This window comes from Lynx rufus, unplaced genomic scaffold, assembly GCF_022079265.1.
Source record: "Lynx rufus isolate CCGP_SWC_20201006 ecotype Redwood Valley unplaced genomic scaffold, mLynRuf1.p SCAF_1, whole genome shotgun sequence".
NCBI classification, from domain to species: domain Eukaryota; kingdom Metazoa; phylum Chordata; class Mammalia; order Carnivora; family Felidae; genus Lynx; species Lynx rufus.
The window spans coordinates 11777693-11800188 of NW_025814823.1; the positions used below are offsets into that span (position 1 = coordinate 11777693).

Sequence of the window (22496 nt, forward strand, 5' to 3'; positions counted from 1 at the left end):
AATATTTTATGGGTGGTTAGCTCCCCTCTTGTTTGTTCATTCATTTACTTCTTTCAAGTTGCCTTAGAACTAGAACATCTTTAATTTTGGTTAGCAAGATACACTTTTTATTTCTAATATTACAAGTAGAGCTAAATGTTAGATAAAATATATAGAACTTCTCATTATTCAGGGAAGTTAGAGCTTTTTGAAGATTAAATTTGATTGTACAAGAAGTAGATATGAACTAATACCAAGACCTTAAAGTTGAAGGCACATATTAATGGCAGCGATTTGGTACAGTTGCCTATCTTGCTATTCCTGGGATAGATTTAAAATACAACTACCTTTTTTGAAAAAGAGGAGGAATTGAGATGAATCCTTTCAGTATCATCCCAAATCTGCTTGACCGTCTTGTAGCTGTTTTCAGAAGAAATGTATTTTAGCTAATAGGTTATTGTAAGTTTTATTTTTCTCTCCTTAGTACGCTTGAGTTGCACCACTCTAGATACATTCTGTGTGAATGGTGCCTCCTGGAACAAATCTAGAACACAGTGTTAGTGTTGGCCTCTGGAATTTATGTAGCAGTTCTCTCTACTTTCCACTTTCACTTACCTCCAAATATGTAAATGTTATAAATCAGTCTTCTTGAAAAGAGTGAGAAAGTCATTTATAATCACTTATGTATTTAATTTTCCTGAAGTTTATTGAAGGGGCATATTTCCTATAGTATATAAAAATTGAAGTCTATATATAAAATACATGATGAAAAAATGTGCTTTGAATAGTAACACACTTTATAAAATAGTATCTTGGTAAATCTCAGTTTTTGTTTCTGACTTACTTATAGCCTTAAATAATTCTAAGCACATGATGATTTGGAAAAATGAATTTGATTTGTAAGGAAATTGTTTTGGAGGGTGAATTTTCACAGTTTGGACAATCAAATTGTGTAATCTATCTTAATAGCTCGAAATTGGCAGAGAATTCTAAATAATGATATCTGCAGGTTTTGTGAGTCTTGGGTGTTGGCTGGAGTAAATTGGTTGGATTGAGTGGGTTGAGTTTTGTTTTGTTTTGTTTTGTTTTTTTTTTTTCATTATTGACCTAGTGGCATTTGAAGTGTTTAGACCCAGACTTATGCATTCTGTGATTAATTAGCCTTCCCTTTTCCTTTGATTCTCATGTATCTGAATGACTATCTCCGTGGCCCTTTAGATATACTAGGTGAGCTCCTCCTGGTGGTCATTTATTTAAACTGATATTGCCAACCCAGATGTTTCCTAGGGGAACACTTATATTTTTTTGGTGCCTTTTTTCTGGTTCATTATACTATTGTCTCAACATATGTATGTGTTTGAAAATACTTATAATTAGAGCTAAAAGAAAAAGGACCAGAGAAATACTTTTAGCAATCTCAGGTAAATCAAGGTAAAAACATTTCCTTATCACTAATACCTTATATTAATTTTTTGTTCTTAGTAGTTCTTGCCTGCAGAAGTAGAACTGCCCTCTTGTATCTTTATCAGAAGCTGGGGGAGGAGAGGAGATTAGTAGAATGGTCTGAGCAGACTTTCAATTGTATGTTTATTCCCAGTACTTTGTTCATTGTTTTATCTCATTTTCTTGTTCTTTGCTTTATTTGAGGGTTAGCTAAGAAGTCATTGAGAATTGCTTTTTTTCCCCTCTTGTAATCTTATACATCTTATTTTTCTACCTCAAACCTATACAGTTAACATTTAAAATTACTTTCTAGTGAACTTAATTGTTTTGTAGTAGGATGAAATGAATTACATTATTAAAATAATTCTCAGCCTTTTTGGACTTGTACATGTAGTAGCCATTATTCATTTATCTTTCTAGTGGAGAATTAGCAAGCAAAAAAAAGAGAGGTAGGATACTGAGGTAATAATAACCCCATTTCTATCTCTTTTTTGCTTATGTTGTTTTCACTATCATGGATATCCTATAGACACATTCAAGTTCTTAATAATTAGTGATTCTTAAATATATAGAACTTAAATGACTGTGGTGGTGTAGATTATTTTTTAAATATAAAATTTGTCAATTGACAATTCAAAACAAACCAAAAAGTATTAAATAATTTTTAAAAAGGTAAAACAGTATCAAAAACAAAAAGTACAGGGTACACTGTACAGTAACAAATCAAAAAATTTTCTGCATGGATCACTTCTTGGTAATTTTAGTTTTCATTAGGACGTTTTAATTACAAGTTTCAAGTTGCTTAATCTTGCTAGCCTCAGTATTTGCATCTGTAAGATGGGGTTAATAAAATGCTTGGAGTGATTGTAGAGAATGTGTTGTTTAATGTGAAAGCACTTTCGTAAGTAAAATTGACCATTAAACTTAAGGTAGAATTTCTTGCTGACCTTTAACTTACCCATACTCCTTTCATTAGGAGGCAGTTGTTACAAAATAAATTTGTAGTGGGAAAATCAGTTACCCGTTTATAAATAAAAGGCTAATGTATTTTGGAAGGAAATACTTTAATCAAACCTCTATCTGCCTCTTCCACTATAAGTCCTTATGGGGAACATGGATTGTTTTACTTATATTGTAGTACCTGCTGCATATTATTCATTTGCTAAATGTGTATTGGGCACCTACTCTGTCAGGCACTATGGCAAGCTCTTCCTATACAGTAGAGAAGACTGACTTGGCCCTTGCCTTTATGGAGATTATAAATGTTAAATAATTGTTATTGATGACATTTATAAGAAGTTAATCCAGGGAGTGATTTTTTGTTTTTTTTAATTTTCAAGTGACTTTTCTCCATACTGATGAAGAAGACAATTAGATCATGTGACAAGGTGGCCAGATTGGAAAGGATTATTGTGTTTTTGTTAAGGAAAGGTTAGATTTACTGTTTTTAAACAGGAGAAAATTTGTGAATGAAAACAAAGCCATTTTATTTTCAGCCTGAAGGAGAATTTAACCTCAGAGGTCATGCAATTCTTTTCCCACAATATTGATAAACCAGGACAACAAACAAGTTATTTTAAAAACGAGTAAAGAAAGAATAGTAAAATAGAATTTGTTCTCCCCCCCCCCCATCATGGATACTTAGTTTGTGCAGTCTCACAGACATAACAAACTTCATTTAAGAATAACCTGAACAGTATGGAGCCTGCTTGGGATTCTCTTTCTCTCCTTTCTCTCTGACCCTCCCCCTGCTTGCGTGCTCTGTCTCTCTTCCTCTCTCTCAAAGTAGTTAAATAAACTTTAAAAAAAAAAAAAAAAAGATGAACCTGAGTTAGGGACACCTGGGTGACTCAGTTGGTTAAGTGTTCGAATCTTGATTTTGGCTCCGGTCATGATCTGACCATCATGAGTTGGGTCCCCATGTTGGGCTCTGCACTGGGTGTAGAGCCTGCTTGGGATAATCCCCCCCCCCCGCCATTGCTCCTCCCCAGCTCATGCACATGCCTGCTGTCTCGCTCTCTCTCAATACCTGACGTAAAGTAAGCAGAAAAGACCTAGAAATGTGAAGTCTTGAACTTTGTACTATTCATATAGAAAACCTATTTAAGCCAGGTTGTGTTGACTGTAACTGAGAGAAGAGATCAGGGCTTATGTGTTATAAAAAATCCTTAAACTACTTCTTCAAGGAGACAGAATATCCTGTTGAGAATGTGTGGTATATTCTCTGGCTTAATTTCTTACAAATTTGGAAGACTTTAAATAGAAAGGAACTGGACCATTATGCTATGTATCTTTACCAGTTTTGGTAGTAATATGGTAAATGATCTGAATGTGGAAACCACTTATAGCTGGTTCCTTATAGAAATAAAGTTCAAATTTGGATTTTCAGTGTGTGTGTGTTGTGTACTTTTAATTGGATTTTCAGTAGTGCTGTATACCTTGTACATATGCACACACATTTCATCGGAATATAAAAGAAGACAAAAAAGATTAGAAAGAGGTTGTTTTGCTGAGAGCTTTCCCCCAAGGTCAGGAACACGACTGGGATGTCTGCTCTTGCCACTGTTATTCAACGTAGTGTTGGAAGTCTTAGCTTCAGCAGTCAGATAACACAAAGGAATAAAAGGCATTCAGATTGGCAAGGCGAAGTCAAACTTTCACTGTTCTCAGGTGACATGATACTCTATATGGAAAACCCAAAAGATTCCACCAAAAAGCTGCTGGAACTGATCCATGCATTCAGCAGAGTTGCAGAATATAAAATCAATGCACAGAAATCGGTTGCATTCCTATACACCAATAATGAAACAACAGAAAGAGAAATCAAGGAATCGATCCCATTTACGGTTGCACCAAAAACCATGAAATACCTAGAAATAAACCTAACCAAAGAGGTGAAAAATCTATACACTGGAAACTATAGAAAGCTTATGAAAGAAATTGAAGACACAAAAAAAGTGGAAAAATATTCCATGCTCCTGGATTAGAAGAACAAATATTGTAAAAATGTCGATACTACCCAAAGTAATCGACATATTCAATGCAATCCCTATCAAAATAACACCAGCATTCTTCACAAAGCTAGAACAAGCAATCCTAAAATTTGTATGGAACCAGAAAAGACCCTGAATAGCCAAAACAATCCTGAAAAAGAAAACCAAAGCAGGAGGCATCACAATCCCAGACTTCAAGATGTATTACAAAGCTGTAATCATCAAGACAGTATGGTACTGGCACAAAAACAATCAGTGGAACAGAATAGGGAACCCAGAAATGGACCCACAAATGTAAGGCCAACTAATCTTTGACAAAGCAGGAAAGAATATCCAATGGAAAAAAGACAGTCTCTTCAGCAAGTGGTGCTGGGAAAACTGGACAGCGACATGCAGAAGAATGAACCTGCACCACTTTCTTACACCATACCCAAAAATAAACTCAAAGTGGATGAAAGACCTAAACGTAAGACAGGAAGCCATCAAAATCCTCGAGGAGAAAGCAGGCAGAAACCTCTTTGATCTTGGCTGCAGCAACTTCTTACTCAACACGTCTTTGGAGGCAAGGGAAACAAACGCAAAAATGAACTCTTAGGACCTCATCAAAATAAAAAGCTTCTGTACAGTGAAGGAAATAATCAGAAAAACCAAAAGGCGATCGATGGAATGGGAGAATATATTTGCAAATGACATAACAGATGAAGGATTAGTATCCAAAATCTATAAAGAATTTACAACACCCCAAAAACAATCCAGTGCAGAAATGGGCAAAAGACACAAATAGACACTTCTTCAAGAAGACATCCAATCCACATGACGGACTGACACATGAAAAAATGCTCAACATCACTCATCATCAGGGAAATACAAATTAAAACCACAATGAGATACCACCTCAAACCTGTCAGAATGACTAAAATTAACAACTCCAGCAACAACAGATACCGGTGAGGATGTGGAGAAAGAGGATCTCTTTTCCACTGCTGGTAGGAATGCAAACTGATGCAGCCACTCTGGAAACAGTATGGAGGTTCCTCAAAAAATTAAAAATAGAACTACCCTACAACCTAGCAATTGCACTACTAGGTATTTATCCAAGGGATACAGGTGTGCTGTTTCAAAGGGGTAGTGTACCCTAGTGTTTGTAGCAGTGCTGTATGGAAAGAGCCCAAATGTCCATTGATAGATGAATGGATAAAGATGTAATATATACACATACATACATACAATGGAGTATTTCTCAGCAATAAAAAAAAAAAAATGAACTCTTGCCATTTGCAACTACATAGTTGGAACTAGAGGGTATTATGCTAAGCAAAATTAGAGAAAGACAAATATCATATGAGTTTACTTATATGAAGACTTTAAGATACAAAACAAATGAACATTGGGGAAGGGAAGCAAAAATAAGAACAGGGAGGGGGACAAAACATAAGAGACTCATAAATAGAACATAGAGTTGCTGGAGGGGTTTTGAGGGGGATGGGCTAAATGGGTAAGGAGCATTAAGGAAGACACTTGTTGGGATGAGCACTGGGTGTTATATGTAGGGGATGAATCACTGGAATCTACTCCTGAAATCATTGTTGCACTATATGCTAACTAACTTGGATGTAAATTAAAAAATAAATAAAATACAAAGGAAAAAAGAGGTTGTTTGGAGGCACCTGGGTGGTTAAGCGCTCAACTTTGGCTCAGGTCATGATCTCACAGTATGTGGATTCAAGCCCCACGTCGGGCTCTGTGCTGACAGCTCAGAGCCTGGGGCCTAGTTCAGATTCTGTGTCTCCCTCTCTGCCCTTGTTCCGCTTGCGCTCTTTCTCTCAAAAGTAAACAGAAAAAAAGAGGTTGTTTTGCATTATAAATATAAAATTGTATGTTTTAAAAATGGAATTGGCTCCTTCTGTGAAGATACAAGGCTTTTTCTTCAGTGTTCTTGTCTTCCATACATGCCAAGGTGATGTGATCTCTTGACTTTAAGAAATTTACCTAGTAGGGAAATTAAGACATGTACACAAATATAACTGTATTACAACTTAAAATATAGTAAGTACCATAATGAAAAATAAAGTACATATGGTAGGTAGAGTGTTGATTGATAAGCTAATTGATAAATTAGTACAAGTTATCTTTTGTTGTGTACAAGGTGAATTTCATGTACAAGGTGAACTAGCCTGTAGTTTCCTACCTACTGTTAGAAAATGTTTTGATAAACCTAGTTTGATTTTGTATAAAATAATAATAAATTTAATTGAATAATAATGAAGATTTTAGAAAATTCATTTTGTCTATGCCATTTCAATTAATGATAAATTTTCTTTCTCAAAAGTTTTTTAATCAGGTTCTGATGCTTGGGAAAACATCTATCAGCGATTTGTCAGAGCATGTCTTTGACTTAATTTTGGAGCTCTATAATATTGATAGTCATTTGCTGCTCTCAGTTTTACCCCAGCTTGAATTTAAATTAAAGGTAACTATTCTAAAAGGGATATGGTCTGTCAGCCACATTAGCAAAGAGCATTATTTGTGGCTCTTTAATTCTTAGGATGGTTTTTAGCTGGATATTACAGATGTTGTGGTATATTACTGTTATTAATTACATGTTTGTACCTTACCTGTTTACCTCCAGTACCCAGGGTGATGCCTAGCAGATAGCAGTTACTTAATGACTTAGGGTAGTATTTTTCTTCAGGTATTTTCCAAATGAATTCTAGATTGTGACTGACTTTTCAGATCATAGCTATACATCAAGCTTGTTTTCAGGCACAGTTTATAGTGGTTCCCAAGATCCCTTGATGAGGCAATAAAAATAGTTTAGGGTCTGTTATTCACATGTTGTGAAATATTTTCCTTTTGTGCATATTCTGTTATGCTTATGTTGAAAGCTCCGTTACTTTTCTCATAGTTCTCTGGGATCTGTTGGTGGCATATTGCTATCACCTTGACATTAAATTATCCCATCAAATTGAGTTCCATTTGCAGATTTGAGGAATAGTCTTTTCTCTTTCAAATTATTGCAGGAAGATTAAATAAAGCTGGTTATAATGAATAATCTTTGATGAAACCTGATGTACCACCCAGAAAAGTTCTTAAATGATTTCTGTATTACAGTTCTTGTTTCTAAAGATTTTTGTCTCTTTCAAAACAAAAAAATAAACAGTTCATATTGGTAGTGTGAGTACCCCACAAAACCAGCAAATGATCATTCTTGTTTTATTCTAGGGTATATTTTTTTAGCAATTTTGATGAGGCAGAATGCAGTCATACTTTTAATTTTTGGTTGATATGATTTTCTTTAATAAAAATGTTTAATACTATAAGAAATATAAGTAAGGGATTATAATCCCTGCTTTCAGCAAATTCAACATCTAGAAGAGAAAAAAAGTTCAGATTTAATAAGAGGCCAGATATTATAGGTGTCCTAAAAGATACAGACAACATACAATTGAAACAAAGGAAACAACTGCAGAAGCATACAGAGGTAGGAAGATGCTGGGTCAATTTGTGGAACACAGAGGATTATAGTTGGATAGTAACATCAAGTAAGTTTAAATCATCCCTGGCTGCACATTAGAATCTTCACTCTGTGGAGCCTTAATAAGCAGATGTCCAGGGATTAAATCAGACCAGTTGATCAGAATTATTGGCAATAAAATCCAGGCTGTTTTGTTTTGTTTTGTTTTGTTTTGTTTTGTTTTGTTTTGTTTTGTTTTGTTTTGTTTTAGAGCTTTAGAGGTCATTTTAATGTGCCCCAGGGTTGAAAAGTACTTATTTAGAGGAATAGTGAGAGAAATAATAGAGATGAGTTAGGTCATTATTGTGGGAGCTTCTAATGCTAGGCTTAGGCATTGTTTTAAAATTAAAAGAAAAAAAAAGTATACAGTAACAACTGTAGTACCTTGAGTATCAAACAAATAGTTTTTCAAGGATCTGCATAGGTTTGATGTGAGTTAGGTTTTGAATTTGATTGTGAATGGAAATGAGCCTAAATTGTAAGAAGGGCCTCTAACGTTTAGTCAGACTTTGGTATGTATTTTCATGTAGGGAGTTATTGCTTTAATGAGATGATGAGATCATTTAAGAGAAAATTTAATTTTTTGAAAAGTTTGAGCATTTTTGTGTATAAGTTTTCATTTGGAGTTCATGAAAGTTTTTGTGGAATTGAGAGATGAGGAAAATCATGGGAAAATTGTCATGAATATATCTATCTGATAGTTTTAAAGCTGTCTGTGTTTTGTTTTAGAGCAATGATAATGAGGAACGCCTACAAGTTGTTAAACTACTGGCAAAAATGTTTGGGGCAAAGGATTCAGAATTGGCTTCTCAAAACAAACCACTCTGGCAGTGTTACTTGGGCAGGTATATGACTTTGGTGTCCTGTTTAAAAGTAATATATGTTTGTATCTACTTTACATTATTTTAAAACACCCGATTTAATATTTTTCTGAACTATTAAAAATTAAAGGTTTTATATTTTGAGATTTTTTTTAATATATGTTGAAATGTTTGAATGTTGGTAGTGATTGGCCATATTTACAGTTGCCCTTCTTTTCATCTTATTTTGCCCTTAATTTTTGAAAGATGATACATTAATTTTTTTACTTTTATTTTTTTTAAAGATAATACGTTTATAAAGCTATCTCAAGGGGCACTTGGGTGGCTCCTGGGTTAAGCGTCTAACTTCGGCTCAGGTAATGATCTCAAGGTTTTTGGATTCGAGTCCCGCATCATGCTCTATGCTGACAGCTCAGAGCCTGGAGCCTGCTTCAGATTCTGTCTCCCTCTCTCTGCCCCCCCCCCCAAATAAATAAATATTAAAAAATTTAAAAAGCTATCTCAAGAGGTATTCTAGTCATGAAATTAAAATGTGTTATTATTACATAGCAGTGATTCATTCCAACTGGAAATAAATCATGAGACATTTGTAAAGACAAGGATATCCACAGAATGAAGAAATAAATGATATGCATGTTCTTCCTCCTAACCTCCATTGTACATTTCTCATTTAAAGAAAATGATAACCTGAATTCCATGTATGCTTTTAATTTCCACAAACCTGAAATTTTGCAAAATTTTGAGTGTGTTTGTAGATTTCTCTTTTCTATGAGAAGAGTTCATTTCATTACATTTCTAAAAGTATCCCTGACCTTGAATATGTTAAAACCACCTCTCAAGTGCCCTGGCTGAAATGTACTTTGGCCCTGAAGTTAAAGGAGAACCCCTCCCACCCCTACCCCTGTCCCCAAATTTTTCTCATAACAAATAATGCAATTAAGTCATAAATAGGATTTTAAAAGTCTTGTTCTTTTTTTTTTTTGTATTGAAATATTTGTTATAACCACTTTTCTGTCTTCTCTTAATACTAGAACTGTCGATGATGATGATAAATTTAATCTCTTTTGGCCTTATTTTTCTAATTTTTTAAATGAGGTAGAAGGTTTTATAAATTCTTAAGTGCTAAAGTCATAATGTGATTTCCTGCCTCTTATGTAGCTCAGTACTATTTCACAAGGTGCATTAAATAAATAAATTTTAGCCCATTGTAATTTTGAGTTTGATTTCTAGACTTTTTCCCCTGAAACAACAATGGAAAGTTCTTGGGTAGTAGAGCAAAATATTTTATACGTTTAATTATACCAGTCAACTTAAAGTCCACTTAATGTGGTAAAACAAAAATACAGTTTTTACTTACAGACATTTAATATATCTTTAAATCAGGACTTGATTTACCCAGACTTTGTGAGATTTTAGAAGGGGAAAAAAATCTCGATTAAAATTTATGTCACATTTCCATTACATTGTAATTTTTTCTTTTAATTTTAATGGCCTAAAATTGAAACTCACTGATTCTTACCAAGTTTAAGGACCTAGACTATTTTTTTAAAGAGGTCTTATATTTATTTGTAATGGTTAAATAGCACATGTTTAATTGAAAAATGGTAAAGTACATAAGGATGGAGTACTTGGATTCAAACACTCTGGAAACTTTACATGAGATCATAGACTGGATGTTAAAACTTTTTTGAGTGTACTTCATAGAGCGTTTTTTTTTTCCTAATAATAAGCTTTTATGAATAATTTGGTGCTCATTTTGAAGACCTCTTTCCCACCCCCTTTAAAATACTGAATTTGTTTCTTACAGTATAGGGTGATACATGATTTCGAAACCTTTTGGTGATACAGAATTAAGACATATGAAAATACTGAGTGGAAAATTCTTGCTTTACTTTGATGTTCTTGTTGATACTAGACAAGATTTTTTTTTTTTTTTTAATTTTTTTTTTTTTCAACGTTTATTTATTTTTGGGACAGAGAGAGACAGAGCATGAACGGGGGAGGGGCAGAGAGAGAGGGAGACACAGAATCGGAAACAGGCTCCAGGCTCTGAGCCATCAGCCCAGAGCCTGACGCGGGGCTCGAACTCACGGACCGCGAGATCGTGACCTGGCTGAAGTCGACGCTTAACCGACTGCGCCACCCAGGCGCCCCGATACTAGACAAGATTTTTTAAGAAACATCACTGTTTTTGCATTCCAGGATGAACCAATGCATATAGGCTTTCAACATCAATAGTTTAGAGATGACTAGACATCACGTGCTTTATGATGGAGGAAGAAGATGCCATCTGTGAAATAGCCTTGCTAAAACAGTGAATCTGAATATTACTGGTGTCTAGATCTGTCAGTTTATAAGATTTAGGAGAGAGGGGAGCCTATTAATTTAAGTCAGAAAAATGTAATGTAGCAAAATCTAAACTCTGGAAAAACACTACACACACAATCAAAAGCAGTTACTTCACCAAATAAATTATAAGGAAAAAAATTGATGGAGGAGAAATACAAGATCAAAAGATACTTAAGTGACATCAATAAATGAGTTTTAGTATTTTAGAAATATATACTAAGATACTTCTTCATATAAAAATTGGCTTTAGTATTAGTGGAAATGTGATGGTTAACTGGATAGGAGTAATTTGGGCTCAGTTTTTAGAGTCATGTAAAATAATATGGGGTTTAGTGCAAGGTCTGCCACACTTTTGTGAATGTTCTATATTTAAGAAGGGATACTTTGAGGAAAGGTTTTCTTTCCAGACACAGTTTAGGATTTATATAATGTATCTATGAACTATGTACACACATATGCATATATAAACAGGCATATTTGAAAGTATAATACTTATAGGAAAAATCTTGTCCTTCTAAGTTTTGTGCTTGAGCCAAGCATGTATTGTTTATACATGTTCCTTGAAAGTACATAGTTCAGGAGATTGTGCTGGTTTAATATCGACATTCCAAAGCATTCCTAGATATATAGCATATCAAAACTTTGTTGAAAGAGTCTGACTTCCACTTTGAATTACTCTACATAAATTGTTTTTTCTTTTAATTAGAGGAATAAATATAAATTGAATACAGATTAAACACATATCTGTTTCTCTTATTTTAAAGATCATTCTGTGCCTTTATATTTTTTCAGGTTTAATGACATCCATGTACCAATCCGCCTGGAATGTGTCAAGTTTGCTAGTCACTGTCTCATGAACCATCCTGATTTAGCAAAGGACTTAACAGGTACTATATACCCACAATAGCCAATATTTCTAGATGCTTGTTGGTGAAAATAATTAGTTTCATATTTATATATATATTTATATATATATATGTGTGTGTGTGTGTTTGTATATAACTGATATATATGTGTATATATATATACATATATGTGTGTGTATATATGTGTGTATATGTGTGTGTGTGTGTGTATGTGTGTATATATATATATGTGTGTGTGTGTGTATAGGAAAAGTATCCCCCTTTTTGGTTATTGTGTTAAATAAAGACTTTATTTGGTAAAGTCTTCTTTCAGCTCATCATCATGGAAGTTACTCTCTGAAGCCAGAAGCTTGACTCCTTGTGCCGCCTTAGTCTAGAAGCACCTATAAAAAGTCAGTGTTACCAGAGACAGTACTAGTTCTTTAGTTTAAGAACAATTTTAAAGATATTCTAGGCATTTGGATTTGAACAGGTTTTGACTTTGATGTTCTTTACTATTCTTTAACATTTTAGAACTGAGTTGTGAGTCATTAATTTTTAAGCTTATTAAACTATGCTAAATGGAGGTAACTTTTCTGAAATCTGTATATTTATAAGGCAGTTTAGAACTTTGCATTTTTGTAGTAATAAGAATATCATATATCTGACTATTGCTCTTTTATAAAATTTTTTAAAGTTTCTTTATTTTCGAGGTGGGGGAGGGGCAGAGAGAGAAGGAGACAAAATCCCAAACAGGCCCTGTGCTTTCAGTGCAGAGACCCAATGTGGGGCTTGAACTCACGAACCACGAGATCATGTCCTGAGCTGAAGTCCAATCCTTAACTGACTGAGCCACCCAGTTTTTTTTAAATTAGGAAATAGTTCAGAAAATAACAGATGACTATGATAGCCACTATGTCTTTTTTAGAAATGTTAGCATTTTTGCTGTATTTCCTTAAGAGATTAAAAAAAGAAAAGAAATTGTTGATGTAGTTGAAATGCCCCTCATAAATTGTATTCTTCCTGTTTGCAGAGGGTAGCCCACTCCACTAAATTTGGTCTGCATCCTGTTTGTTTTTCTATGTCACATGTGTCCATAAATTATATGCAGTATTGTTACGTGTTTTAAAAATCTTACTGAATTTGATGGTGTTGAACTTATTTTATATTTTTTATTTTCCATGCTTCTTGTTTTGTTTTCCTGTTTCCCTCTTTTCTGCTTAATTGATTAATTTTCTTTGTTCTCATTTTTCCTTTTCCCCCTGTGGGCTTGGAAGTTAACATTCTCTTTTGTGCTTTCACTACATAATTGATTAGTGAAGTCTAAAGTCAGAACTCTCACTTCTTTCTGAGCAATCAAGGAACCTTGAAAGTTTTAACTGCACACTCTCTTCCTAGCTTTCATATTATTGTTACTTTCTCTTTTTAAAACTTTACTAACTTGTAGTACATTTTTAACTGATTTTTTTAATGGTCTTTGCTTATGCTTCTTAAATCTTACTACTTCCTTCTGAGTTTCTTTTGATAAAGAAAATGATAAAGTGTATTATTAGTTCATAATATTTTTAACAATAATTTGTCATAGTCATGCTTTCAGGTTTTGCTGAATTTCTACCGGTCAGATTTAAACAGCAAATATTTCTCATTTTCATCCTTTTTGGGGGAGATGCCCTGCCTTGAACTCTCTATTTACCCACTCACTTCTGAATTTGGACTGATTGTTCTTTAAGCTTCTGCTTTGTAGTATTGATCTTTAGATGATCCTTTCTTCCTCTCACTTTTGTCTTTTCCCTCTCTTTCGTCCTTTCTTTTCCTTTTCCTTTTCCTTTTCCTTTTCCTTTTCCTTTTCCTTTTCCTTTTCCTTTTCCTTTTCCTTTCCTTCTGTGTGTGTGTGTGTGTGTGTGTGTGTGTGTGTGTGTGTTTGTTTCTTCTTTCTCTTTTTCCCTGGACGTTTCTTTTGCTGTAGCATTTTGTTCTGTTCTTATGTTATTGATGTAAGATTCTTTGAGAAAATTAATGATAATATTTTGGGGAATTTTTTTTTCCTACAAAATGTTTGTTTTAGCTAATTTGTTTTTCCCACCTTTTATTTGCTTTTGTTTATACTATCCCGTGTTTAGAGGCTTTCCTCAAATGCTTGGCAATGTGTGGCTCTCTGCTCATAATTAAGAGTGTGGGACTAAATAAAGAGCTATTTGGAAAGCCCTGAATGTATACATGGTATTGGTGACTCTGAACTTAACTTTAGGGTGATTGCAATGGGTTGTTTGTTGGAAAATCTTCAGTTTAAGTACTTGCTCTTCAACTAAACTGATCTCCCACTGAAGAGTATCCTGTCAGAAGTTTGAAAGTCTAGCTGTTAGTGTCTTCGGGACTCCTTTATTATTACTTTATTCTTTTTTATTATTGAGTGCTATTCTGTTGTATAAATACACAATAATTTATTTATCTTTTTTTTGTTTGATGGACTTTTTGATTTAGGGCTGTTAATACTGAAATTACTGTATTCTTACAAGTGTTTCTATGGGTTTATGTTTTTATTTCTCTTTAACTACTTAAGAGTGAAATTGCTGGTCATAGGGTAAATACGTGTTTAATTTTATAAGAAATGAGTAAGTTTTCCATATTAGCTCTACTGTTTTCCAGTTGCACTGATAAATGCTTGAGAGTTTTATTTCTTAAGCATTTTTGTCAACATTGTGTGTCATCAGTCATTTTGATTATAGTCCTTCTCATCAGTCTTGCTGTTTGTTGTGGTTTGAACTTGCAGTCTCCTGATGACTGATGAGATCAAGCATCTTTTTTATGGGCATATTGATATTTTCTTTTATGAAGTGTCTAAGTTTTAAATCCATCTTTTTAAAATTGGCTTGTATTTCTAATTGATTTGTAGTAGTTCTGTATATATTCTAGACTTTAAAAAAAAAAGTATTTTTCCTGTAGTCTGAATTTTTTTTTTTTCCTATTACCAGTGTATTATAAAAGGATACAGGAGGGGCGCCTGGGTGGCGCAGTCGGTTAAGCGTCCGACTTCAGCCAGGTCACGATCTCGCGGTCCGTGAGTTCGAGCCCCACGTCGGGCTCTGGGCTGATGGCTCAGAGCCTGGAGCCTGTTTCTGATTCTGTGTCTCCCTCTCTCTCTGCCCCTCCCCCGTTCATGCTCTGTCTCTCTCTGTCCCAAAAATAAATAAAACGTTGAAAAAAAAATTAAAAAAAAAAAAAGGATACAGGAACAGTCAAATGAAAGAGATGCATAGGGCAAGGTGCGGTGAGGGTGGTTGGGTGCCTTCTCTGGTCTTATCACTCTCCTAGCACCTCCAAATGTTCACCAAACTGGAAGCTCTCTGAACCCCATTGTTTAGGATTTTGTTTTGTTTTATTTTGTTTTTTATTCTCAAGGTAGCTAACATACAGTGTAGTCTTGGCTTCAGGAGTAGATTCCTGTGATTTACCACTTAGATACAATATCCAGTACTTATCCCAGCGAGTGCCCTCCTCAACGCCCAGCACCCATTTTCTGCACCCCCATAACTCCCCATCCCCATCAACCCTCAGTTCTCTGTACTTAAGAGTTTGCCTCCCTCTTTGTTTTCATATTATTTTTGCTCCCCTTCTCTTAGGTGCATCTGTTTTGTATCTTCCACATGAGTGAAATCATATGATATTTGTCTTTCTTTGACTGACTTATTTCGCTTAGCCTAACACTCTACCCTTGTAGGGTAAGTCCTGTTTGTCCCTAGCTGTGTTCAGAATTCTCTCTTTATTTTGTATTTTGCCAGTTTCACTATCATATGTGAAGTGTTGACCTGTTTTTGTTGATTTTGAAGGGAGTTCTCTGTGCCTCTTGGACTTGGATGCCTGTTTCCTTCCCCAGATTAGGGAAGTTCTCAGCTATAATTTGTTCAAATAAACTGTCTGCCCCTTTCTGTTCTTCCTCTGGAACTCCTGTGACACAAATATTTCATTTCATCTTCTGGAACTCTAGTGACACAAATAATATTTCGTTTCACTGAATCACTTAGGTCTCTAATTCTCTCATGGTCTAGTAATTTCCTTTCCCTCTTTTTTTCAGCTTCATCATTTTCCATAATTTCATCTTCTGTTTCACCTATGCTCTCCTCTGCGTCTTCTGTCCTCACTGTCACTGTATCTAGTTTATTTTAACATTTCATTTATAGCATTTCTTAATTCATTGAGATTATTCCTTAGGTCTTTGATCTCTGCAGCAATAAATTCTCTGCTCTGCTTCTTTTTCTAAGCCCAGCTATTAGTCTTAGGACTCTAATTCTAAATTTTTGCTCAGCTATATTGTTTGTATCTGTTTTGAGCAATTCTCTCACTGGCTGTCATTTCTTCCTGGATTTTCTTTTGAGGAGAATTCGTCTGTTTGGTAATTTGGGCTAGGTTTCTGTCTTTAATGTGTTTGAATAGCTTTTCATGTGTTCTGCACCTGTGAGTACTACTATGTTAAAAAGGGGTCGTACACTATCCAGGGCCTGGCACTTCAGGAAGTGTTTTTGCAGTGTGTTGTGTGCTCTGTTTTCGTGTATTTGGCTGCTTTCACTGGTCAGTCCTCTACAAAGCTTCTCCTTGCTCCTGGTGGTGGATTGTTTGGACCTTCCACCAGGTGTGCTTTGATCCTTGAAGTAACCCTGGAAAAAAGGAAGGGGTGGGGAACAAAACCACAGGACAATTGTTTGTTGGTGCCTGGGACCGGTGGCTGTGCTCTTGTGGTGGAGAGGCCATCTGGTTCACTCAGTGTCAGTCCTCCTCCAGTAGATAAGCAGTTGCCAGGCATGGAGGTGTGGGGTTTGTTATAAGGGGGTCCTGCCTCCACTGGGAACCACTGTCCTGAAGTCCCACCATGTTGGTGATGGGGAGAAAAATGGTAATACCCCAGTCTCTCTTCCCTGGACCGGGTGTCTCAAACCATACTGTTCAGGCAGAAATAGCGCTGCCAGTAGGCTTACTCTGCTCTACAGTCTCCCGTGCCTCCTAGGTGTTGGGCTGGGGTTCAAAACTTGATGTCTTAAGGTGCCCTGCACCTCGCAGATTCTGCCCTGGTGTAGTGCCACTGAGCCCTGCCAATAAAGGGCCCTGGGCTGGCACCTCCAGGGTCTTTTGTCCTTGGGAAGGAACTAAACCCTCTTCCCAAAGTTCTCCGGGAAGTGGACTGTTCTTTGCCAGTGCGGTGCTCAGATCTCTACTGCACCCCAAGGCTGGCTCCCTGCCTGCCAGCCACACTTACAAGGCTCACTCTGGTCTGGAGAAAGCTGTGCACTTTTGAAAACTCCAATCTTCAGCTTCTGAAGCTGTTTGCAAAGTAGAAATTGGCACTCTCCATATTTCTTGTTCCCCAGTCCATGGTCTAGAGATGTTTTTCTCTTGTACTAACACAATACTGCAATTCCACAGCCTCTCTGTCTCTCTCTTCCTTCTGTCCTTTCACTGAAGGGATTCACTCCCCTCTGTGCCTGCGCTGTTTTATCTCCCCCAATTCGTATACATGCACCCCTGTCCCTCCAAGCTGTTTCCTGTCACCTGTGGAGACCTTTCTGTTACTCCACAGACTGATCTCTTGGGTGTTCCGAGTGATCTGACCTCAATAAGCTGTGTCTGAGGGAAGAGGGAAATCCTGGTCCCCCTACTTCTCTGCCATCTTCACTCTTCCTCAGAATTTTTAAAAAATGTTTATTTCTTTAAGATTTTTGAAAGAACACGTGTGTAGGTTTGGGGCTGAGAGAGAGGGAGACAGGATCTGAAGTGGGCTCTCAGCAGACAGCAGAGAGCTCGATGGGGTGCTTGAACTTAAGAACTTTGAGACGATGACCTGAGCCGAAGTCAGATGCTTTAACCAACTGGCCCACCCAGACGCCCCATCCCATAGTCAGAATTTCAATGCAAAATTTACTGTTAGCTAAATAATAGATGTTTTCAGTTTTTATAGCTATTTAAAATATATTTTATATGTGAAAAATTTCACCAGTAACCTGTTTAGTCGTCAGCATTGTTTGAATGTTTGAAAGTTTACCAAAAGATACTATGTAGTTTCATTTTTTTTTTTTTTGTAGTTTCATTTTTTAATAAAACATTTATGTTACTGTGTTGTATGATTTCCTAGTTTTCAGACTCTGGGTGCATTTTAATATTTTTTTTAATTCCCATCACCTGTTTCACCCATCCCCCCCACCCACCTCTCTTCTGGTAACCATCAGTTCTCTATAGTTGAGTGTGTTTCTTGATTTGTCTCTTTTTTTTTTTCCCCTTTGCTGATTTGTTTCTTAAATGCCACATATAGGTGAGATCATACAATACTTGTCTTTCTCTGACTGATTTCACTTAGCATTATATTCTGTAGCTTTATCCATGTTGTTGCAAATTTCATTCTTCCTTATGGCTGAATAATATTCCATTGTGTGTGTGTGTGTGTGTGTGTGTGTGTGTGTGTGTTTGTGTGTGTGTGTTTATGTATGTGTATCTGTATACCACCTCTTATTTATCCATTCATTTATCACTGACCACTTGGGCTTTCTCCATAATTTGGCTATTGTAAATAACGTTGCAGTATACATAGGGCTGCATGTATCCCTTTGAATTAGTGCTTTTGTATTCTTTGGGTAAGTACCCAGTAGTGTAATTGCTGGGTCGTAGGGTAGTTCTATTTTTAATTTTTTGGGGAAACTCCATACTGTTTTCCATAGTGGCTACACCAGTTTGCATTCCCACCAACAGTGCCAGAGTGTTGACCTTTCTCCACATCCTTGCCAACATTTGTTGTTTCTTGTTCATTTTGGCCATTCTGACAGGTGTGATATGATCTCTCATTGTAGTTTTGAATTGCATTTCCCTAATGATGAGTGATGAGGAGAATCTTTTCATGTGTCTGTTGGCCATTTGTTTGTCTTCTTTGGAGAAATGTCTGTTCATGTGTCCTGTCCATTATTTAATTGGATTGTTTGTTTTTTATAGTGTTGAGGTATATCAGTTCTTTCTGTATTTTGGATACTAACCCTTTATCACATATATCATTTGCCAATATCTTCTCCCATTCCATATGCTGTCTTTTAGTTTTGTTGGTGGTTTTCTTTGCTGCACAGAAGCTTTTAATTTTGATGTAGTCCCAATAGTTTATTTTTCCTTTTGTTTCCCTTGCCTCAGGAGACATATCTAGAAAACTGTTGTTACGGCCAATGTCAGAGAAATTACTACCTGTGCTCTCTTCAAGGATTTACATGGTTTCAGGTCTCACATTTAGATCTTTAATCCATTTTGAGTTTATTTTTGTGTATGGTGAAAGAAAGTAGTCCAGATACATTCTTTTGCATGTACTGTCCAGTTTTCCCAGCGCCATTTGTTGAACAGACATTTTTCTATTGTATATTCATTCCTCCTTTTTTGAAGATTAATTGACCATATAATTGTGGGTTTATTTCTGGGTTTTCTGTTCTGTTCCACTGATCTGTATGTTTATTTTTATGCCAGTACCATACTGTTTTAATTACTACTGCTTTGTAATATAACTTGAAATCCTGAATTATGATACCTCCAGCTTTGTTTTTATTTTTCAAGATTGCTTTGGCTATTTGAGGTCTTTCGTGGTTTCATGCACATTTTAGGATTGTTTGTTCTAGTTCTATGAAAAATGGTGTTGATATTTTGATAGGTATTGCATTAAATCTGTACATTTCTTTGGGTACTATAGACATTTTAACAATATTAGTTCTTTTAACCATGAGCATGGAATGTCTTTCCATTTTTATGTGTTGTCCTGAATTTCTTTCATCAGTGTTTTATTTATTTATTTAATTTTTTAGAGAGAATGAGAGAGCGCACACCCATGTGAGTGGGGGAGAGGAGTAGAGGGGGAGAGAGAGAATCCCAGGCAGGCCTCACACTCAGCACAGAGCCTGATGAGGGGCTTGATCCCACGACCCTGGGATCATGACCTGAGCTTAAATCAAGAAATGGATGCTCAGTTGACTGAGCCACCAAGGTGCCCCAGTGTTTTTAGCTTTGAGAGTACGGGTCTTTGATCTCTTTGGTTAAGTTTATTCCTAGATAATTTATTGTTTTTGGTGGAATTGTAAATGCGATTGTTTTCTTATTTCATTTTATGCTGCTTCATTATTAGTGTACAGTAATGCAACTAGATTTCTGTACAATGATTTTGTATCCTGTGTCTTTATTGAATTCATTGATCAGTTCTGGTAGTTTTTTGGTAGAGTCTTCAGAGTTTTCTATGTATAGTATTGTATCTTCAGATAGTAAATGTTTTACTTTTTTCTTATCCTTTTGGATGCCTTTTATTTCTTTATGTTGTCTAATTGCTTTGGCAAGGACTTTCAGTACTATATTGAATAAAAGTGAAAGTGGACATCTTAGTCTTGTTCCTGACTTTAGGGGTAAAACTCAGTTTTTACCATGGAGTATGATGTTGGCTGTGGGTTTTTCATATAAAGGCTTTACCATATTGTGGTATGTTCCTTCTAGACCTACTTTGTAGAGGATTTTTATCATAAATGCATCTTGTACTTTGTTGAGTGCTTTTTTTCTGTATCTATTGAAATGATTATATGGTTTTTATCCTTTTTCCTATTGATGTGATATATCAGGTTGATTGTTTTGTGAATATTGACCCACCCTTGTATCCCAAGAATAAATCCCACTTAATTGTGGGGTATGATTTTTTTTAATACATGGTTGGATTCAGTTTGCTAATATTTTGTTGAGGATTTTTGCATCTGTATTCATTAGAGACACTGGCCCGTAGTTCCTTTTTTTGTGGTATCTTTATCTGGTTTTGATATCAGGGTGGTACTGGCCTTATAGGATGAATTTGGAAATTGTCCTTCCTCTTCTGGTTTTTTTTGTTTTGTTTTGTTTTTGTTTTTTTTTTTTTGAAATAGTTTGAGAAGAAAAGGTATTAACTCTTCTTTAAATGTTTGGTAGAATTTGTAAAGCTGTTTGGTCCTGGACTTTTGTTTTTTGGGAATTTTTTTGATTACTGATTCAATTTCATTGCTGTTGATTGGTCTGTTCAAATTGTCTATTTCTTCCGGCTTCAGTTTTGGTAGGTTAGATTTTTGCAGGAATTTATCCATTTCTTCTAAGTTGTCTAGTTTGTTGGCATATGGATTTTCATAATATTCTGGTACAATTGTTAAGAATTGTATTGTTATTGGTTGTTGGTTGTTATTTCTCCTCTTTCATTAATGATTTATTTGGGTCCTCTCTTTTTTCTTTTCTTTTTTTTGGTGTGTGTGTGGGGAGGCTGGCTTAGAGGTTTTTATCAATTTGATCATCTCAAAGAACCAGATCTTGGTTTCATTGATCTGTCCTGTTTTTGTTGTTCTTGTTTCTTTATTGTTTATTTCTGCTCTATATTATTTCCTTCTTTTTGCTGGGTTTGGGTTTTGTTGTTTTTCTAGCTCTTATGTAAGGTTAGCTTGTTTATTTTAGATTTTTCTTGCATCTTGAGATAGGCCAGTATCACTATAAACTGTACATTTTAATTTTTGTAGTTGACTAAAAGACAGCTCTGAAAAAATCTAGGAGTCTCAGTACTTTTTATGCACATTTTCAACCATTTCTCATTTCACAGCATTCTTTATCTGTGCCTTTCTCATTCCTTGGTGCCTTGAATTTCTCAGTGTTTCCACGGTTCTTCTACCCTGGAAATAAGCTTATTTATTAATCTCTTTCCTTTTTGGATTTCAACTTTTTCTTTTGTTTAGAAGTCATACATCTGTCACAATTTTGTTGAAAAATCTCTTTTGCTGTGATCTTTTGTACTTGTCTCTTTTAAAAGATGTTTTCATAGGGTTTCAGGAGTGAGCTAAGATTAATGTATGTTAGACATTCACGTTTATCTTTATTTACAGCGTGTTTGATATTCATCGTTGTGCCTTCAGCTACATTTTGAGGGACATGGCCATATTGTGAAGAAGAAATTCTCAGCTGCTTTGTCATGCTAACTGAGAATTTCTTCTTTCTCCTTTGTGTTCTCTTCCTCTGCACAGTTAAGATCTGTAATTTAATAGCTCTTGTATATACCCTGCTTAATATGAAAAATTTGTTTTAGGGAAATTGGGACACATCTTAAAATTGATGGTGTTGTCATTGGTTTTGTTTTAGTGACACCTAAAGTGGTATGTGTTGCCCTTGAAACAAGTACTGTGAAAGCTAAAACTCCTGTGTTTATCTTGGTGGGGAAGTGAACTTGATCTATTTTACATACTTCATTTGAAATCAATACTAAAAGCAGTTTTTTTATTGAGTTAGGTAAATAACATTTCTGTTTCTTCAGAAGTTTTTATTTTTGTTTTTAATGTTCACTTTTTTTATTTTTGAGAGAGAGTGTGAGCGGGGGAGGGGCAGAGAGAGGAGGGACAGATGATCTGAATTGGGCTCTGAGCTGACAGCAGCAGGCCCCATGTGGGGCTCCAACTCATGAACCATAAGATCACAACCTGAGCCGAAGTTGGATGCTTAATCACCTGGGCGCCCCTTTATTTATTTATTTATTTATTTATTTATTTATTTATTTATCCAC

The 22496-nt window shown here is 35.4% G+C and overlaps 1 protein-coding gene across 6 annotated transcripts in view; it reads left to right on the top strand.

The window, feature by feature from the left end:
• PDS5B (PDS5 cohesin associated factor B) overlaps nt 1-22496 on the top strand; it is a 194157-nt gene that overhangs the window by 81239 nt on the left and 90422 nt on the right. For all 6 annotated transcript variants that reach the window (XM_047078747.1, XM_047078710.1, XM_047078735.1 and 3 more), the window contains exons 8-10: nt 6745-6885; nt 8659-8774; nt 11892-11986. In XM_047078747.1, coding sequence (XP_046934703.1) covers nt 6745-6885; nt 8659-8774; nt 11892-11986 — 352 coding nt within the window. The remainder of the gene's footprint in view (nt 1-6744; nt 6886-8658; nt 8775-11891; nt 11987-22496) is intronic.